The following is a 20,135-nucleotide window of genomic DNA, read 5'->3' as shown; positions in this document are numbered from 1 at the left end:
AGTGGACGTGGAGAGAAATGCATGGATTGGAGGGCCATTTAGGACATAGACTTGTTAGGGCTGGATGAAGGAGAACCTGTTAGTCCATCCTTTTGATTCTGTCATTCTGATAGGGCAACTCTTGACCAACTCTACTGTCTCTTAGACTGGCTTAACTATCCCTTGCCTGGAAAACCTCCCTCACCTCCCTACAGGTAGGGTTAGCGGCTTCTTTTGATGCTCCCTCCATCCTAGCTCCGCCCCCTCACCCCACCCCACCCCACATCCAGTGCCTTGCACATATAGCAAGTATTCAGTAAGCTTGATTGAATGATACACATACTCAAAAAGCACGAATGGATGACACTGATCAAACTGCACTAACCCTCGATGTTTTAATGTGTCTCCCTGCCCAGCCTGTGCCATGGCCCTGCTTGCTGACAAAGTGCTCCCTGCTGCTGTGCCTTGGGAGCTCCAAGTCCCTCCAGGATGGCCTTCCAGGATAACTTCCCCAGTGTGGCCTCACTTTCTTCTCCTTCTTCCCAGCCTCTGGGACTTCCTGCATGATCTCAGCCGCCAGCCACCGTTCCCCCCCTGCCCCTCTCCCCGCCCCTGTCTGGGATTTCCATCTGTAAAATGGATCTAGGAACAGTAGTTCTCAACAGAATTAACCCACAGCATCTGTGGAAGTCATTGGCCTCGAGCAGGGGCCAGATCACATCAGGCGCGGGCAGGGGCGCAACTAGGCAGCCGGGGCCCTTCACGTGGCGGAGGCCTCCCAGTCCGGGGCCGCGAGCCTGGAGGAATTTGCTTGGAAGTTTTCCACAGGGGCAGAGCCTTCTGGAGCTCGCTCAGGGCTCGGTGCGGGGAGCCCCGGCCTTGATTTCTCCTGCAGCCCCGCAGGGCGGGTCCGGGAAGGGGCGGGCGGGCCAGGACACTGGCAGGAGAATGTGCGGAATGTGCCAGGCCCATCTACCTACCCCAGGAGAGGGCAGAGGAAGGGGGCCGGCCGAGGGGAGGGGCGAGGGGCGAGGCTCTGGGCGCCGGAGAAAACCTGTTTGTTCTCCTGCGGGCGGAGCCCAGTCCGTGTCTCCTCGCCGCCCTGCGCGCTCCCCGCCGCGCCCCGCGCCCCGCGCTCGCCGCCTGGCCTGGCCGAGGGAGCCCGCGCCCCGCCTCCGCCCGACCCTCCGCCCGCCACGCGAGCTGGGCACCTGTGCCAGGTAGGGCTGTCGAGTCGTCGTCGGGGCAGCCCCGCAGAGAGGCAGCAGGGGGCACCGGGCCCCTGCCCAGTCTGGTGACAGCAAGGATGGTGACAGGGACAACTCCGGGCCTCAGTTTCCCCATCCATAATCTTCAAGCGCTCCAAGCATCCCCCCTGGGCTTCCGCTGGGGAGGCAGTGCACCTGGTTTTCTGCTTTTCACTGTGAGCAAAGAGACTGAGAGAGGCAAAGAAGGCTGGCTTGATTCCTCTGCCCTCTCGCTCTTTCTGTAAGAGGCTTTGATTGTGGGTGAATGTGTCTGTGGCCAGCATGCTCTGAGAATTAATTGCAGACCTAAGAATCAGGGAGTCTCAGATGGACTAGTTCACCCTGTGTCCATTTTATAGATGAGAAAACTGAGACCCAGAGGAGGGGGCTCGCAGGTTGCTTGTGAGCCCCAGGCAGTCTCCTGGAGGGCCACGGAGAAGGTAGCTGCTCAGACAGAAGGCGCCGAATCAAGTGTCACTGGGTGTTATCAACGGGATCTGCAGCCAGCGGGACTCTGTGGCTGGATTGTTTTGATGGGGGCAGGGGGAGCCAAGAGTCTGTCCTCTTTGGAAAGACAGAGTGATATCTCAATTCAAAAAGAGACTGAAAGCTCAGCTTCTCCCTCTGTCCATCTTCTCTGCTACTTCCAAGCTGGGCATCTGGGCCATTCTGTCAGTCTAAGGGGATGACTTGCCAGATCACCTGCCACCCAGGGCTGCTGGGGGCTCAGATGCAGTCAGAGGTGGGTGCTCCTGGGCTCTGGGACATCCAAAGTTCAGTAGAAATTGTCTGTGTTCTCACTCAGCCATTTACACTCAGCCTTGACACTGTGGAAGGTTGTGCAGCTGCATCTCAGGACCACAGTCTATGAACCCCAAGAAAGAGCCCTCACACCCCACCCAGCAGTGGTCGAGGCCTCTGGCACCCAGACCCAGTCTTGCCTTGGTTTCATGGGTTTTTTTGACTTCTGATTTTGATACTTGGCTGGGGACAGGGAGCAGGGTCCCATAGGCTGATAGGCCTGGACAGTGGGGAGGGGCTCTGGGTTCCCACTTCCTACTCACCAGCTCACATAAAGCTGTGGAGGGAGGTTGGGGAGGGAGGGTCCTACTTCCCTGGGGCCTCCACTGCCTCATCTGAAAAATCAAGGACAGCTCAGAGGCTTTGCTTTCCGCTTAGAAGCAAGTGGCCAGGACAGATGCACAGACCTTGGGCCAGCTTACCAGCTGGCCTTGGTGTATGTGCTGTTTGCCTCATCACCTCTGGCCACTCCAGTGTGGAAAGAAGCAGATGATACCCCTTTCTGAGGCGAGGTGTTACCTGCTCTACCTTACCCCCTCCTTTCATCAATTCCCACCCCCAGCCCTTCCTGGTATGGCCTTTGGAAGCCCTGGCCTGGCTGGGGGTTCCATACTCGGCTGCAGTGAGCTGATGGAAGACACCCAGCCCAGGGTCAGGCACACAGCAGCTGCTCCAGATCTGTTCATTTCAACCCTCAGGACACTCACAAGTCAGTGACAGAGGTGGCCAATGACCACATTGGATGCTGCAGCTCTGAGTGGCATAAGCACAAGGGGCCGTGGGTGCCAGAAGCAAGGGAGCAGCTCTGACTGTGAGGATCAGGGAAGGCTTCCTAGAGGAGGAGGGCTTGGAAGTAGGAGAAGGAGCTCAGCAGCTACCAGGTCAAGGTCCTCACATCCTTTGGGGCTGCTTGAGTCTGACCTCCTCCTTGTGACCAAAAGAACAAACCCAGTTTTTCTTAAGCTTCTGTATGTTCCACCCAGTTCTTTCTAAGCTCCTGTATGTTCCACCCAGAGCTGAGCAGAGGGAACCTGAAAAGAAATTGTGAATGACAGTCCAGTTTGGGAGACAGAGAGGCCACTCAGTAAGGAGCTACTACCTGCAATGTGTACCTAAGTTCCTCCTTAACTTGAGGGCAGTGACCCCAGGGTCAGCCAACACTTCGCCTCAGCCTCCCTCAGCCTGTCTTGTGCCCCTCGCATTTCTGTGTAGTGTCCCTGTGGCCTCCTGAGATGTGGCGGGCAAAGACTCCGGGCCTTCAGCAGTGGGCCCAGGTCGTGGCCACCCTAAGCATTGTCAGCTGGTCCCTGAACTGTCCTCAGTCACATGCTGAGGGAAGTCCCCAGTCTGGCTCAATGCTGGGAGCCCTCCTCCCTTCCCCACTCAGCCTCCATGGATAACTTATCTCTTTGGTCTGGATCTTGCTTCAAGCCACAGCCCACAGGGTGCCAGCTCATGTGCAATCCAGCTTGCTTTCTGAGCTGACCCCTGAGGCCCGCCAGGCCTTCATGGTATGTGACAGGACCGTGGCCCAGGAAGAGGAGAGCTGCAGCTCACGTGGTGCCCTGGGCCTTTGGGTTCTGGTGGTTGAGATCCATCAGGGACTCTGAATGCATTTCCACTGTGCCCTCTGATGCCAGGACAAGAGCAGCACACCTAGGGAGCCCACATGCCTGAGAGTGATGCTCAAGAGAGGTTGGCATCATTGCTTCCAAGGGTCAGAGAGCTGGCAGTAGGCTCCTGAAGTGCAGCAGGGAAGTGAATGGTGGGACATGGCGGCACCTTTACAGCCTTGGGTAAGAGAGGGGCTGGGAGGTCAGGCTGGGTTCAAATCCCAGCTCAGTCACCATCTAGTTGTGCAAACCTGAGCACATCACACAGCCTTTGGAGGCCTGAATTTTGTCACCTGTACAGAAGGGAGGCTGAAGCCAGGAGCACCTGCTACATAGCGGCAAGCAGCTGGCACCCGATACAGAGGCAGTGCTGTCAGGGATGTCCTTAATGCCAGGACCACACTGTGGTCCTCCGGGTGAGGTTGGGGCAGGTTGGGAGGAATGTAGGCTCCCCACCTGAGGAAAAACAGTTGTTTAAAAATCACTGCTAGTCTGTGCCAGTGACACATGTGGTATCAAACTCACAGTTAAATGATTTGCCAAAGAAAACTTCATTCTTAGGTAATTTTTGGAATACCTATTAAAATCTGATTCACTTGCTTTTTAAATTTTCACTGTTTTTATTTTTAACCATTTGTCTTGGGTCAATTTAAAACTCACAGAAAAGTTGTAGGAGTCATACAAAGAACTCCCTTGGAGCCTTATCTGGATTCCCCACTGTTAACATTCCTGGTGGTTTTCTTCAGAAAGGGAAAATTTGACATGGAGGCACTTGTGTGACACTAACCGTCCACTGAGGAGTGGCTATGGAAGGGTCAAGAGGTGGGCAAGGCTGGTGTCAGTTCATTTTTCCAAAGGGAAACCGAGGCACAGAGAGAAACTCAATCAAGTCTCATTTGAGGAATAAGAATAGAGCCAGGTTATCATATGTCACATACACACACGGAAGTATTAGGCCAGTGTCTTCTCATCCCTTGCCCGTGTTGGGCACTGAGGCACAGGGAAGACTGAGAACTGAGAAGGCCAGAGATAAGGGAAGTGGGAGGGGCAGGCCTGGGTGGAGAAGGGACTGGAAAATGAAAGGACAGGAGGCTCTATGGGTGTCATTCTCAAACTCTGATGTGGGGAGACAGGAATCTGCAGCCTAAGCACATGTCCCAGAGGGACCCAGGGCCACTTGCAGAAACATTGTCTATGCTTTTCCCGTGGGGATTGTGCTCACTTCCCATTTCAAGAGGGAGTGGAGAACTGGGGTCGCTGGTGGTGACCGCTGAGGTGGCTGTGGAACTCTGTGACCACACCCAGTGTCACTGGGAGCAGTGGTGGGCAGTCCCCACACTGCTGCGGGTTGTGGAAGGTGGTCCCTGGCCTTGGCCCCATCTGTGGGCACACCTCAGGCATGCACCCAGCCCCTTTGGTCTGGTACCTGTGAATGTTGGTTCAGAACACCACTTTCTGATGACTAGGTCAGTTTCCCAGAGAGCGTGATGTGGCCAATGGTTGCTATGGAGAGGGGCTCAAGAATTCCAATCACTAGAACGGGTGTCCCTGGTGAAAATGCTCACCAGGGCAGTGCCTGGTTTAGACTGAAAACAAAAACAAAAACAAAACAAAACAACAACAAAAACCTCCCTGGCTGGTTTGGCTCAGTGGATAGAGCGTTTATGAACTGAAGGGTCCTAGGTTCGATTCTGGTCAAAGGCACATGCCGGGGTTGCGGGCTCGGTCCCCAGTGGGGGGCATGCAGGAGGCAACCAATCAATGATTCTCTCATCATTGATGTTTCTATTTCTCTCTCCCTCTCCCTTCTTCTCTGAAATCAATAAAAATATATTTAAAAAACACACACCATAAAAACAAAAACTAGGACTTGCCTCACTACTTCTGCCCAAGTTGCTCCTACTCACTCTTTCATTCTTTTGGGGGCATCCGAGCCCAGGGCATCTCCTTGAGTAATGCAGCACTCTGGCAGTGCCCTCACAAGGCTTCTCTAAGCTGCCTATCGGTCTGATCAGCTCCCAGCCCGGCATTGACTTTCCATAAATGCTTTTTGAATAAATGAATAGGTGGCCTTGGGCAAATGTTTTCTCCTCTCTGGGTCTCCATGTTTTTATCCAAAAAATGAGGACAGTGATAAGAGGTGAGAGTGGAGCTCAGGGGACACAGAAACTCCAGTGGAGGGAAAGGTGAGAAAGAAGGGCACTGGGAGGGAGCTGGGTATGAGAGAGCTGCCAGGAGGAAGAGGGGGCCTGCCGGAGGTCAGCTGAAGTGGGAGATACTGTGGGTGGGGAAAGGGGGCTGGCACTGCTTTTCCTCTTGAGCCTCATTTGTGATCACCTGTAACTGGGACAATGGCAGTCAGGGGCAAATGTGGGGGAACTTCCCTTTCACTGGGCCTGCCTTGGCAAAGGCTGAATGGGTGGTAGCAGTGAGGGTACAGGGACATTCCTGCAGAGAGAGAGTTGGTTGGGATCAGGGTTGGCTCCATGACCATTAAGCCCTTTTGAACCCCCTTGGCTGTCTGTGTGCAGATGGGGATTGCCTCTCTGTCCCACTGGGACAGACTTAAAATTGCCTGGTTCCCAGGCTGCAGAGACAATTGGAGTGTTGGGGGTGGCGGACATAGGCAGACCAGGCCCCATAGGGGGGCTCCCAGGGTTCCTCAGGGCCCCAATTCATGGTACACCAGGGGAGGTGGAGGCCGTGGGAACAATGAACATAGCTCATATAGGTTGCTCTGCCAAGGGGTTCTGTTTGGGGTGAGGGCTCCTGGGTCCTGCTGTGTCTAGCACGTTGACCCTGCCCAGCACTGGGCATCCACAGAGATATCACAGATGGCTCTTCCTTTTACTGGCCCTTGCAGCCAAGACACGTCTGAAATGGCTCAGTCTCCCCCAGCAGTCACTTGTATTCAGCCTTCCCAGAGCTAGAAACTGGACACAGGAGAGCCAGGAGGAATCCCAGCTCCTCAAGGGTGACAGCAGCCAGGTGGCCATGGCTCCCTTTGTCCCCTCAGGGCTCAAGCTCCCCACCACTTTGGGACAGAGCTAATCCACCTCAGACATCTGCCTCCAAGCGGCCCTCCAGCGCTGACGCCGAGAAGTCTAGATTCTGGGATACTGGGGGTGGGATGGGGGGAGGTAAAATTCCAGACTTTCATGCAGAAGTCATTTACCTGTAAAGCACATTTACAAATACTCCCCCCATGTGTTCTTTTTCCATATTACATTTTCCCCTCTGCAACCCAAGTCTCCTCCTGCTCTTTTTTCCATGTGGTGCATTTCCTTCCTGCCGCCCCATTGGTTGGCCTCGAGGCAGGAACCCCCGGGACTGGAGCATCAGGGGCAGGTCAAGGTTCTTTGCTCAACCCCTCACACTGGCCCCTGGGAGCTGCGTGCTGAGCAGCAGACTGGGGGTCTTGGAGACCAAGCTGCTCAGTCATCACTCTGGCAGGCCTCTGAAGGGCCCCTTCCACCCGACTACTGCTGAGACCCTCTGGGTCCCAGGAACCCCTGGAGCAGCAGCAGCGCCCACTCCAACCCTTTCAGGAAGAAAGCAACCTGCTGCCGCCTGTCCTCTTGCCAGCTGCTGAGACCAGGAATTGGGATGCCCTCATTCACAAGACCTTCATAAAATGGGACAGTTGATCATTCCAACCCTGTTGGCCCGGAGAATCGGGTCAGCTGCCTGAGCGCTGGCTTAGGTCTGCCTGGGTCAAAACTGAAACAGTTTGCCAAGTGCCTGCCTTGAGAAAGGACTGGAGGGAAGGGTGCGAGGGCACCTGAGGAGGGGGTGAAGGTCACTCTCCCTGACTTTTAGCGTTCCCAGCCCCCTCACACTCCATGCCATGTCCTGCCCTAGGCCTCGGCACCATTCATCTTTGTATTTAGGCATTTCTCAGCCTGGCCTGTGGTAATTCCTGCTGCAGCCTTCATGGAACCCCTGCCCTTCACCCTGTGCTCTCCCAGTGATGCTGGACCTTTGACCTCCAAAGGATGTTCCAGAGGGAAGGCAGAACAAGATGGAGGCTCTGAAAAACAGCACTGCATGTCATCCCGTGTCACTGGTGATGAGCAGAGGGCTGCACTGAAGCCCATGCCTCCCCCCCCCCCCACCCAAGACCAGGTGCCAGGGTCAGGGAACACCTTGAGAAAAGGGCTTCATCTTCAGCCAGAGAGGGGAAGTGAAATTTCCAGTGACTCGTTCTGACAGAACCAGGACTTGGACTCCTTTCTAGTGCTCTTTCCTTTGCACCTGAATTGGAAGACTGTCTGGATATGTGGCTTTGCAACCATGACCAAGTTCCTCCACGTCTCTGATGGCACCAGTGTGCCCCTCTTATGAAATAGCAGTTGATGGGCCCAGCTGGCTTGTCTCTGAGGACTTCTGAACAAACAGTGTCCCCACCACCTTCTCAGCTCCTGTTACTGCTGCCCCCTTCAGGCTTGGCGGCTGCCAGACTGACTGCAGAGGGGAGCTCTCTAAAGAAGGCCAGTCTGAGAGAAGACACCTGCACCCCTTAGTTGGCAGGTGGGGCTCTCCAGCAGGTGGGCTTTGACTAACTCAGTGTCATCCTTCCCTTGGTAACACAGACCACCCCAATCCTGGGACAGCTCAGTTCTCTGAAAGAGCTTGAGAGGGGCCTCCCAGAGGCGCTTACGCACAAGAGGACCCTGACCTTGAAGTTCAAATGCATTTCTTTGAAACACACCCAAAGAGGACCCAAGTGTCTATTCTGGAAGCTAGCTCTAAGGCACGGGGACTTTTCTTTGAGTCCTTTCCCCAATGCTGGGGCCACTGGAGGCTCTTCGTTCAAAGGGAACATTTACAGTGAAAATGGGCAGGCACATTCCTCATGTTGAGAATCCCCCATCACCAGGGAAGGTCCCAGCAAGTCAGACTGCCACACAGGTGAGGAGTGGCACAGCCTTGGAGGGTGGCTCTGACAGCTTGGAGCCTTTGGATTGTAGAGACCAACTCAGACTCTCAGAAGAGACCCAGAGGGGAATAGGTGTGACAGCTGGGATCCCCCTTGCAGGCTTTGTTTTTCCATTATTTAACCATTGACACTTTTTTTCCAATGGTAGGAAGCCAAGGTCCCGTGGGAGAAAGGAGTCTCTTTCCACCAGGCCACCTGTCTACTCTGAGACCCCTGGCAGTGACCAGCTGAACCATTAGAACTGGCTGGTCCACTCATCTTAAGAACAAGTTGCTTGGCAACAAGGGACTTGTCATCACTTCACCTCTCCACTCATGACCCAGATGGAAGCATTTAGGTTTTTGCTGAGGTGGCGCAGGAGACCTTATTCTGGGGCTCTGCCTCTGTGAGAGCTCCGTGCCCCAGAGCCCCATGAAACTGCTCATTAAAACGTGGTCTGAGGTTGGTCCAGCAACCAGCCCCTGCACTGGGCGGGCCAAGGCCTTGATGGCTTCATCCTGATGTCATTTGCCACATTCATGTTTGGTCACCGGGCTTGGCTGCATGGGCTGTGTTCTGAGCTGCATGCTCTCGCCCTGTCCCACTGGGCTCCCACATGCTGTGCCCATACCTAAGAGGTCCACCCAGAGCTGAGCAGCTGGCTCTGGTTCAAAGAGACAGAATTGTGTGGATCCCTGCCAGTCAGGAATGGGGCCCCTTGGAAAGCCCATACATGTGGGCATATGCAATTGGGCTTCCTCTCAGTCCCCTGGGTGCAGAGTATCACAGCTCACCTCTGGGGAAGCCCTGCCCCTTGCTCTTCTGCCTAGGATGTGCCCACTCATGCTCCCTCATGGTAGCCAGCACACACACATTCAGACAAGCCCCAACACCCATGCCCCCTAGCTGTGTCTTCTTCGTGTGCAACGATATTCCGTGCTTTTAGGAGGCAAGCTAAAGGTGTTTTGCTCCTCTTCCCTCCCAGTTTAGCTAGGAGGTCTCTGCCTGACATCCAAAACCCCTTATTCCCCTGCCACCCAGGGTGAAAGAAGGGCAGTTGCTCAGCCTGCTATCTCCTTTCACACAAAGCCTTGCCACAAAGATCCCAGGCCAGGGCCTGGGGGTTCGCGGGGACCAGGCTGCCTGTATTGGCAGTCCCAGCTACCTTGCCCCATCCTTGGTGTGCGTCCAGTTGTCTGGAAGAAGCCAGCCCTTTCCATCTGTGCAGGGGAAGCAGAGAGGACATTTTAATCCTGGAGTGGGCTGGCATGAGGGGGCCAGAGAGAGCCACCACGTTGATGGCCCTCCACAACCACATCCATTCTCACGTCTGCTGCAGTCTCTCCCCTAGGTGGGCTCTGCACCTCTACACCTCCCTCTCTCCTATGGACATGTTTTCCTTCCAGGATAGTGGGAAATGCAGACATAGTGTGACCGAGAATGGGACTAGGCTGTGTCCCTGAGCCAGGGGGCTGTGGGACTTGAAGGCTTCTTTGGGGAATGCCTCCTGGGCTGAAGCTCAAAACCATTTGGCAAGGGCAAAGACACAGAAGCCTGCTTGGAAAAGGAGGTGTGCACAACTTGGGGAGTCAAGCAAGGCAGCTATTCTAGAAAACTTTCTCCAAGTTAGTCTTGCAGAGCACGTCCTTGTGGGCTGCGGGGTGCCCCCTCCTCCTGCTGCTTCTCTCTCCATCTCTGTCTCCTCACGCATCAGCCAAGCATTTGCGTCACTGTCTGCGACTCCCCCCTCTCTGTCTCCCCGGCTCCCACCCTCCTGCTAATCTGCCAGCATCAGCTGCTGCATCAGCTCTGGCTCCACTGACGACACCAGGCTCGCTGTGGCTCCTTGGACCCCCTCATTGGCTCCTCGCTTCTGTCTGTCCAATCAGGGCTGGAGGCCCCTTTCCTGGGAGGTTGCTGGGCAGCCTTGACAGACTGCTCAGCAGGGAGGAAGGTGCAGTGGGAGCATGCCTATTGGCCTTCTGAGGCCATCTGCATCAGAGAGGACCTGTCCCCAACTCCCCCTGCCTGCCTCAAGAGACATCTGCAAGCTAATCAGAGAGGGATAAAAAGGGGATGAAGGTCCAGGAAGGTGGGCTAGGGGCACCCACCTGGTGTCTGAGGTGACCTGGCCTGCTCAGGAGGATTTGGATTTGGTTCTGAACTGGGAGAGGCTAGTATAGTCTCAGTGTAAAGTCTTGCTCAGAGTTGGCACAGAAAGGGGTACTGCCTAGTGGGGCTATATCTAGTGAGGCTCCAGATCAGGGGTCCTCAAACTACGGCCGGCGGGCCACATGCGGCCCGCTGAAAACATTTATCCAGCCCGCCGGGTGTTTTTGCCGCCGCTGCCTGTCCTGCTTAGCAGCCGACTCATCCCGGGCCCGCAGTGCGCATGTGTGGAATGTCTGAGGGACAGTGAACTGCCCCCTGTTTAAAAAGTTTGAGGACCTCTTCTCCAGATACTCACCATGTGGGACAGCTGGGGTAGAAGGTGGCAGATGAGTCATCCACCCCATTGGTGGTCCAGGCCAGGGTATAGGAAACTCCCAGGCCAGGCCTCTAAGCAAGGTGATATGGTAATTCCTAAGGAACCAGAAGACTTCTCATCAAGGCAGACATGGGGTACATGGAGTGGCTGTCCTGACATATGCTCACATAGGCCATTTGGGAGATGAGGACATCTACCAGCATCAAAACATCCTAATTCTCAAAAGTAACACGTGCTCTGCCTTGGGGATGCCTTGGAGGAGACATAGACAACAGGTCCACAAGCTTGGTAGCTCATCACCACTTTACAGATGAGAAGACCAAGGCTTAGTGAGTGGTACGGCATCATAGCCAAGTGAGCCCACTTAAAGATCAGGAGCAGAGATGTCTTTGCTCTCAGGTCAGGTGACCCTTCTGAATGACAGGGTTCATGGGCCAAGGAAAGTTTAAGACTGGAAGGCCCCAGGCAGGCAGGAGGTCTCCGGTTCTGCTTTCAAAGGCGGCTGGGGATGTAACAATCCAGCGATCCAGTGTTCATTCATCTTGCTTCGCTCTCCACCTTTGCAGTGGGGTGAGTGGGGAGATTCAGGGGCCCCAGTCAGAGCAGTTTATCTCTTCCATGTCTTGAACTTGGTTGGCATCTTGCATGTCAGGTGCACAGGGGAAGTAGAGCCCACAGGGATGTGGGCTGCCCTCCATGGAGGGGATTCTGGGGCCCAGTGAATGGAATTAGTAGTGGCTGGACCAGGATGAGCAGCTAGATGAATACTGTGTGTGTGGCTGGCCCAAGTCCAAGAGTCCCCTCCCTCCAGCAGGTGCAAATTGGCTGCCGAGGCCATGTGCTCGGCTCTGGGGGAAGTGTACAGATGTCAGTTGAGGGGGTGCCTGAGCCACCTGCACCCTGACATTTTGCTCCAAGGAGCACTCCCAGCCATGAAGCATGGGAGCAGGGCTACTGCATGGCTGCTGCTCAGATTCCAGCTGCACCCTCCACCTTCTGGAAGTGTTGAAAGTGTGGCCTGAGATCAGTTGCCCAACCTCTCCAGCTCCTTTGCTCATGGTGAAGCATGGATGACAGTAAACTTACTGCTCTCTAGTTGCAGACCTGCTGCTGGGCATGTCTGTCCTGACCCATGGACTGGGCACCTATCTTGTTAGCATGCTTGCAAACCACGTCCCAGGACCCCAGGGAAGGGCAGGGCCAAGGCTCCCATCCTGGTACTTGGGTCTTCTTGTACCATCACTGCCAACATCCAGGCTTTGAGCACTCCTTCTTCCATGGTTTCCATGGTCTTCTTCTCCCTGGTAACAGTGCCAGACAGCCTGGGTGTGGGGGTGAGTGGAAGGGGGTGGTTTGAGAAGGGTGGGAGGGGAGGGGCCTGAGGATGGGGATTTGTGTTCAGCACCTGAAAATGCAGTCCATCTGTCCTCCTGTGCCCCTTGCCTTTGTGAGGGAAGCTGGCCTCTTGTTCCCTGGGGTGCTTCTGCATTGTACTGTTGGAGCAGCTGCTGCTGTGATCTCCTGACTGAGAACTGAGATCAGACTCTAAGCACACCCTCTGCTCTCCTTCAACCCTGATCTGGTGAGCAAAGAGGATGGAGACTCCTGGAAGAGGTCGTATGTGCCAGAGGCAAGACGCTGCACAGTGCAGCCCAGCACAGGGGGTCCCCCTCCCCACACCTACCCCTGGGATGTCCACCTGGAAGGAGGGAGAGAATTCCCAGGGCCACTGGAGCTGTATCCATATACTCTCCTCACCATCTAGACCCCCTTAGTACTGCTCACCTAGTATCAGTTTTGAGACCCATCATTTGCTTAAACCACTCTTTGTTTAGTCTTTATCACACAGGCAATGATAAGAAAATTAGCAATACAGAGGAGCAAAAAAATAGAAATTAAAAAAATCTTTAATTCCGTCATCTAAAAAAATATTCTTAGAAGATTTTGGTACATTAACTGATTGTTGTACATTTTAGTGTATAGCTTTTAAGAATGTTCCCTTTGCATTTTTTTTACATAAATGGGATCATACTATTGATACTGTTTTAGAAGTTATTTTTCATTTAATTGTACATTATAAGCATGTTTCCTTATTAATAAATATATGAGATCCTAATCAAATGTATACATAAGTTAGTAATATTTTAATTGAGATATGACATAATGTTATAGTAGCCTGCTGCATTTGTACACTCTCCTCACATCTTATCTTTTTAGCAGCTTTTGAGACCCATTCTTTGCTATCCAAGCAGCCCCAACTCCCATTTCATTTCCTTGAACCACTGTTTCTTTACTTTTTATCATGCAAGCAATGCACGTTTATGATAGAAAAATTAGAACTGCAGAGGAGCCAAATATTTTGGTATATATCCTTTCAGGTGTTTTTTTCCCATGTGCATTTTTTATGTAAATACTAGAGGCCCAATGCATGAAATTTGTGTAGGAGGGTGGTCCTTCAGCCCAGCCTGCACCCTCTTGCAGTTTGGGACCCCTCGTGGGATGTCCAACTGCCAGTTTAGGCCTGATCAGACATCCCTCTCACAATCTGGGACCCCTCGCTCCTAACTGCCTACTTGCTTGCTCTTTACCGTTTGGCTCGCCACTCCTTACTGCTTCCCTGGAGGTAGGAGAGGCTCCAGCCACCACTGGTGTGCTCGCCAGCCATGAGCCCAGCTTCTGGCTGAGCAGCGCTCCAGCTGTAGGAGTGAACTGACCACCAGGGGGCAGGTCCTGTGTTGAGCGTCTGCCCCCTGGTGGTCAGTGTGCATCATAGCAACTGGTCATAATGGTCACTGGGCTTTTATTATATAGACTAGGGGCCCAGTGCACGAATTCGTGCACCTTGAAAGGAACTGTGGGTCACAAGGCTACAGTGGGCACAGGAGTAGGTCTCGGCTTATCCTCTGCACCCCCACCCAGCCCCTCCTGACATGGCCTCCAGTCCCCTCTCTACCGGCAGCCCTGCTCCCACTGCCACCACTCCCACTCACTGATGGTACCAGCCCTGCTCATACCAGCCCTGCTCATACCCGCTGACAGCGCGGTGCAAGTGGGGCCAGCGCCATCAGTGGGTGCAAGCAATGGCTCTGGCACCAGCAGCGGTTGTGAGTGGGGCCATCACTGGCAGCGGGTGTGAGAGGCAGCTCTGGTGCCAGCAGCGGGTGCGAGTGGGCCCTTGCTGGCAGCAGGTGCAAGAGGCAGCTACTGGCCCTGATCACCCCCTCAGGAGCAGGGGAAGGTGGAGAAGTCCTGAGGGGCAATTGGGGCCAGCAGCTGCCACTCACACGTGCTGATGGTGCTGAGCGATCGGGACCGGCACCAGGCACCAGCACCAGGTGCAAGTGGCAGCTCTGGTGCTGACTGTGGGCGTGAGCGGAGCTGGCGCCAGCAGCAGGTGTGAGTGCCAGGCGGGACAGCAATGCACAGGGGCAAAGAATTTTCAGTAACCACCAGAGATTCACCCTGATGACAGTAACGGGCGCTCCCCCTTGGTCTGGCGCCCCCACTCACCTGCTTCACCATCCCTCTGCAGCCTACACCCACCATGTTCTGTACACGCCCTCTGGTGGTCAGCGCATGTCATAGCAACTAGTTGTTCAGTTGTTCCACTGTTAGGTCTATTTGCATATTAGCCTTTTATTACATAGGACATTTTTAAGTCAATGGCACCATCCTACACATCTTGTTTTAAAAGCTGCCTTTCATATAATGATATATGAAAACCATACACACAAAGTCTTATTAAATATCATATATACCAATATCATTTGTAATGGCTGCATAGTGTATACTTGAATGATGGATCATTATATATTTTTAAATGACTTTGGAATTTAGATTATTGCCAAATATTCACCATCACACTAAATGCCGGGATGACGCCCTCTTGTATATTTGGTTCACTTATGTAGTTGTTTCCTTAGGAGATATGGTGGTGAGGGGAACTGCTGGATCAACAGGCTTGCCCTTTCTAAGGTTTTCAAAACATGGAAATTTGTACTCCAAAAAGATGCCCCTATTGATCTGCCCACACACAGTGTGTGAGAGCTGCCCAGGAAACACCCTCCTGAGTGGTCGGCTCCTCATTCTCCAAAGCTGCTCCTTTCTGCAGAGGATTTTCCCAGCTGCTTCTTAATGGGGTTGCTGCTCTGCTTTGCTCTCTAAGAGGGGAGGGGATGGTGAGTTTGAATGGAGACCTTTGGCCTGGGAGTCCCCAATGGCGCCTCTGCTTCTGTCATTCTGTATGTGTGTGAGTCCCTCCTTATTTGGGAAGTGTTTTATTTGGTTCTAATTAGGCAGAAAACTTCTAATGTGGCCAACAGGTTTGCCAGGAGAAGATTGATGAGTTTCTGAAGGAACCTAAAGACTGAGTAGTAGGAGTTCCCAAGCTGAGGCCCATAGGGAGTGGGGGACTCGCTCAAGGTCTCAGTCAGTCAGCAGCACCAGGAGACCAAGGAACCAAAATTTCAGGAGGCGATTCTGTGCACCCTGCCCAGTGGGGTCACTTAATGGGTTGCTGGGATGGGACAGTTTGGCATGTGAGAATCACCTATGGTATGTGCTCTGCTCAGTAGAACTGTGACATGGCTGCCTTGGTGCAGGGGCTGAGCATGCAGGGTGCCCATGCATGATGATGAGGTGCTGTTCCTGGCACACAGCAGGCTCAGGCCTCCTGGGCTGCTCATTTGGTGCAGTTTATGGGAAAGCCAGCTCTTGCTGACATGGCAAATTTGGTTTGCTCTTGGCCCCCTGCCCTACCCATTTTAGTGTACCCCTGACCTCCATGGAAACATGTCCAGGCCTTGCCAGCTGGCAGCAGGGCCCAGCTGCTCAGGCCTGGCCCTGGAGGGGCCCAGAGGGTGGCAGACCCCTAAGAGGAAGACTGCTCTGCCTCAGAACTGTGTTGGCAACGCTAAGGCCCCTGCTTCTCATCATGCCCGCTTGCCTGAGCCTTCAACTCCTCACTTGAGATCCAAGAAGCCAGCTATGACAGGTCAGGGCTGTGACTAGATCCATGATGTGGACCTTCCATCTCCCTGCAACACCAGGCCAGTCCCAGCCTGGAGAACTGGTTTCCTCACCCCAGGCCCTCAGGCGACAAACAGCCTTCATGGGCTGGTGAAGGCCTCAGAGGCCACCACAGCCCTTTACTGGCCACAGGAGGGCAACAACTGGCTGAAGTATAAAGAGGAGACAAGAAGTGAGAACAGGGTTAGAAGACAGAGAGAGGAATAGAAAGCAGAGTATAGGACATTTTCTGCTTCCCAGACACAGCAGCAAGCCCTTACTAGATCTCCACCCTTCCTGGGTCACCAAGGGCCACTAGGAGTTGGCAGTGAGGCCCAGGACTTTCCTCACTGGAGATGGAGCCAACTCCTGAACCACACAGGGCTGCACTCCCCCAGGCCATGCTTGTGCTGATTGAGGACCACCCACAGTCCCCTCACCCAGGGAGGGCAGGTTGAGAGTTACTGCTCCTGTTCAACACCCTTTGATCTTGGCTGTGCCAGGTGGTGCCCGCCACTTGCAAGACATTAATGCATTCTGTCCTCACAGCAATAAGGAAGGGTATACTTTTTAAAAATTTATAATCTTTTTAAAACTATATATTTTTATTGACTTCAGAGAGGAAGGGAGAGGGAGAGAGAGATAGAAACATCAACGGTGATAGAGAATCATTGATTGGCTGCCTTCAGCATGACCCCAACCAGGGTTGGAGCCTGCAACCTGGGCATGTGCCCTGACCAGGAACCAAACTGTGACCTCCTGGCTCATAGGTTCACAACCATTGATCCACACTGGCTGGGCAAGGGTAGACTTTTTAAACTCCCATTTCACAAAGAAGAACACTGAGGCAGACCCGAGAGATTAGCTGACCTACCCAAGGTCTGTCAGGCAGCTGGTAAGTACTGAGACATGGTCCAACTTCAAAACTGCTGCTGTCCACAGCCCCCACCCTTCCCCTAGTCCCTCCTTCTGAGTCCACCAGTGTCGGCCTCCAGAGAGCCTGCCCTCTGTGTGGCACTATGAAGGTTCCCTCGCTGCCACTCTCTCCCCACACATTCTGGGGCCTGGATTCTGGCCATTAGAGCTTTCTAGGAGGGCTTGTAGTGTTCCCTCATCAGCCATCTCTCAAACAGACAGCTCCTGGTTGTCTGTGCCTTGTTCCCCAGGTGAGTGACCCTGGGCAGACATGTGAGTGTTCCACCTGGTGGTGGCAGACCCAGGAAGTGTTCACACTTGGGGACTGTGGATGCTCCTCAATGTACCTGCCACCCAGGACTCCATGAGTGTTTGCTTCCCAAGGCCCAAAAGACCTTCTGGGTAGTCTTGGTGTGCCAGGAGCCACACGGTGACCCGCAAGCCATTATAAATGTATGAAGTGACAGCCATATGCTTGCCTTTGCCCCAGGAGCCCTATTGAATCAACTGAGAAGTGACTGTCAGAGCAGACACCATGAGCATCTCAGCTCTCGGAAGCAGCACCAAAGGTGAGGTCCAGGCTCCCTCTTGTTCCAGTCCTGGGCATGGTATGTGGCTGCTTTTTCCCAGGCTGGCCCTGCCAGGGCCAGGAGCGCTGCCTGGGTAGCAGAGAGAGACATGTTGGGAGGACTGGAAAAGAAGCCCAGGGTCCTGGGGCTGGGCTCCCCTTCTGAAGCTGTGTAACCTTGCCCATGTCAGGGAAGCCTCTCTCAGCAGGCGAGGAGGAACGCAGTAACGTCCTCAGGCAGATGAAGGTGCGGACCACTCTGAAGGGGGACAAGAGCTGGATCACCAAGCAGGATGAATCAGAGGGCCACACCCTGTAAGTCCAGGAGGTCGGGAGGGCCAACAGCAACGGGTGGGGATGGGGTTGTGATCCACGAGTCTTGTCCTGACCTGGAAATGTTGAGGGGCTTCCCCCATTCAGAGCTCAGCCAGGCAGTGTGACCATAGGTCAGCTGGGGAGGTTGGAGCAGGGGGAAGCAATGCAGCTGAGGGAAAGACTCAACCAAAGTCACAGGGAAGGAAAACCCTGGGTGCTGAGGTGTACATGTGCGAGTGCCTGTGGAATATGGAGGCAAGCTGCGGGAGGAGAAGGTGAAATGGGAATGGTGGGCCAAGTTCCTGGGGTGCATGTACCGCACTTCTCACAGCTGCCTTGGGGCCCAGCAGTCAGTCTCTAGTAGGGAGGCCATAGGGTGGATGACTGTTCAGGGCCTGGGAGCCACTCTTTTGGGAACTCTCTTTCCCCAGAGAGCTGCCCTCTGGTCGGAGTCGTGCCACATCCTTTTCATCACCTGGGGAGGTCCCGAAGGCCAGGTAAGAAGTGGGACCCAGATGGCTGGTGGGTGGGCCCCATGCTGCAGTACTCAGAAGACAGGGATGGAGCCAGAGCTGAGAAGGGACATTAGGGTCTGCAGCATGACATTTAAAATCCACAAGAAGGATGGGTTTTCCCCGCTCTGCTCTCTCTTAGGAAAGGGAAAGGAGGAGTCAACTGGGTCCAGTTTCCTGGCCTTGCTGTGTGGCCTTTGGGCCAGCTGCCTCCTCTTCTGGGCCTCCATGGTTCCACCTGTCAACTGTAACCAAAACTTTGTCATTAAGAACCCCCTGCCGGGAGTACGACAATGTCTGTGAGGTGCTTTAAGTTGCACATGACTCCCTCTATAGGTAGTCCTGATTGCTGAGTGCACCTGGTAACTGGCACGTCAGGGGAGACTCACACATTTGCAACAGCTGTCTCCCACGTTCAGTCTGACACATTTTGACAGTTGTCCAAGGGGAATAATCCCCTCTCTATTTCAAAGACTTTTGCAAAGAGGTGTCCAGGGAGGCTCTGAAGCGTGAGAACATCTGCTCAGATCTACAGGAACTGCTCCTGACAAGTAAGGGGGTGCGGAGCCAAAAATTCAGGCTTGATCCTTGTTCTAAACAGCCGTCAATTGGCAGTGAGTACATTGCCAAGGCCTTTCTCAAGTGGTCATAGAGGCAGAGGCAGCAGCTGGAAGGAAGGGGTCCAAATTCACTGCTAGCCCCAGAGGCTGCCTTTGGTAACAGTGGCCTTGCCTGTCATCCCTCAATGACTTAGTGCCCGCTACTCACCAGGCCCTATGCTGAGCACAGAGGAGACAGCCCTCTCCTCAGGGAACTGACATCCTAGAAAGGACCACAGGTACAACTCAAGTAAAGAGATGAACATACAACGGCGAGGTTGGCAAGGACCTGTGGACAGTTCAAACATAGTCTATTCTTTGGTGGAGCTTGTTTACTTTGGGGGTACAGTTCTCACCATGGGCTTTAGTTTGGGGGTGCATTTGGAAAGCACGTCCTGGGGTACTGTGACTCAGGGCCCAGAGCAAGGGAGCCCAGAAGTCTACATAAACATGGGCTCTCATTCTTTCCCAGAGGGGTCCAGGGCCAGCAAGGGGCCATGGCCTAGCCTCCCCAGCACACAGGTATTTCAGCCATAAATGCTCATTGTGTCTGGAAGGGGTACAAGTGTCCTTTCTTTCTCCGGTCCCACCCTAAGTGATCCTGGAACTTGGTCACCTCCAGGAGGTTGTCCTCAGTCAAGTACAGTGTCTGTTGAGATGGAGAACACTTGGGCTTTGTGCTGCCCTGCCTGCCTGCTTGCACAAAGTCCCCTTAGACCCAACCCTGATGCTCATCCCCAAGCTCCTCTGTTCATGGACAGAGTCCTTATCTCCTGTCCTCACTGTCAGCCTTTGGCTCCCACCTCCAACCTCCTGAGATCTGAGTGCCCTTGGCTGCTCCCAATCAGAAAGTGCCCAGCACATGGAGCCTAATGCTTTCAAGCCACTGACTTAGCCTTCACTATGCCCTCAGGTCCCCAAATTCCATAAATATGTGTGTTGTGGGTGTCCCAGGGGCTGGAGGAGGGGAAGCCCCAGAGGAGGGCAAGGGACGGTCAGCTGGCCTTGGCTGACTCATGCTTGGGCTCTGCCCTTTAGGACCTCATGAACTTTCCTAGAAAAGGCAGGGGGGTGGGGAATATGTGGAGTGGGGAATAGGTCAGGAGCCATGGTTTCTGCCTGCCATGTCCTCAGCCCCAGCCTCTGGCCATGGAGTGTCCAGCCTGAGCTGGG

At 54.0% G+C, this 20,135-nt stretch overlaps 1 protein-coding gene across 28 annotated transcripts in view; it reads left to right on the top strand.

Annotated features, from left to right (window-relative positions):
- Positions 1-1,058: 1,058 nt before the first annotated feature.
- Positions 1,059-20,135, top strand: part of ZNF185 (zinc finger protein 185 with LIM domain) — a 67,153-nt gene continuing 48,076 nt past the window's right edge. For 25 of the 28 annotated variants that reach the window (XM_059679966.1, XM_059679972.1, XM_059679951.1 and 22 more), the window contains exons 1-4: positions 1,059-1,199; positions 17,459-17,537; positions 17,728-17,851; positions 18,283-18,348. In XM_059679966.1, coding sequence (XP_059535949.1) covers positions 17,504-17,537; positions 17,728-17,851; positions 18,283-18,348 — 224 coding nt within the window. In that variant the 5' untranslated portion in view covers positions 1,059-1,199; positions 17,459-17,503. The remainder of the gene's footprint in view (positions 1,200-17,458; positions 17,538-17,727; positions 17,852-18,282; positions 18,349-20,135) is intronic. The other 3 variants (XM_059679949.1, XM_059679952.1, XM_059679950.1) reach the window with 3 other exon arrangements.

The sequence above is a fragment of the Myotis daubentonii genome, chromosome X (assembly GCF_963259705.1).
Source record: "Myotis daubentonii chromosome X, mMyoDau2.1, whole genome shotgun sequence".
NCBI classification, from domain to species: domain Eukaryota; kingdom Metazoa; phylum Chordata; class Mammalia; order Chiroptera; family Vespertilionidae; genus Myotis; species Myotis daubentonii.
Note: the sequence above shows the minus strand (reverse complement) of the source record. Positions and strands in the feature narration are given on the sequence as shown.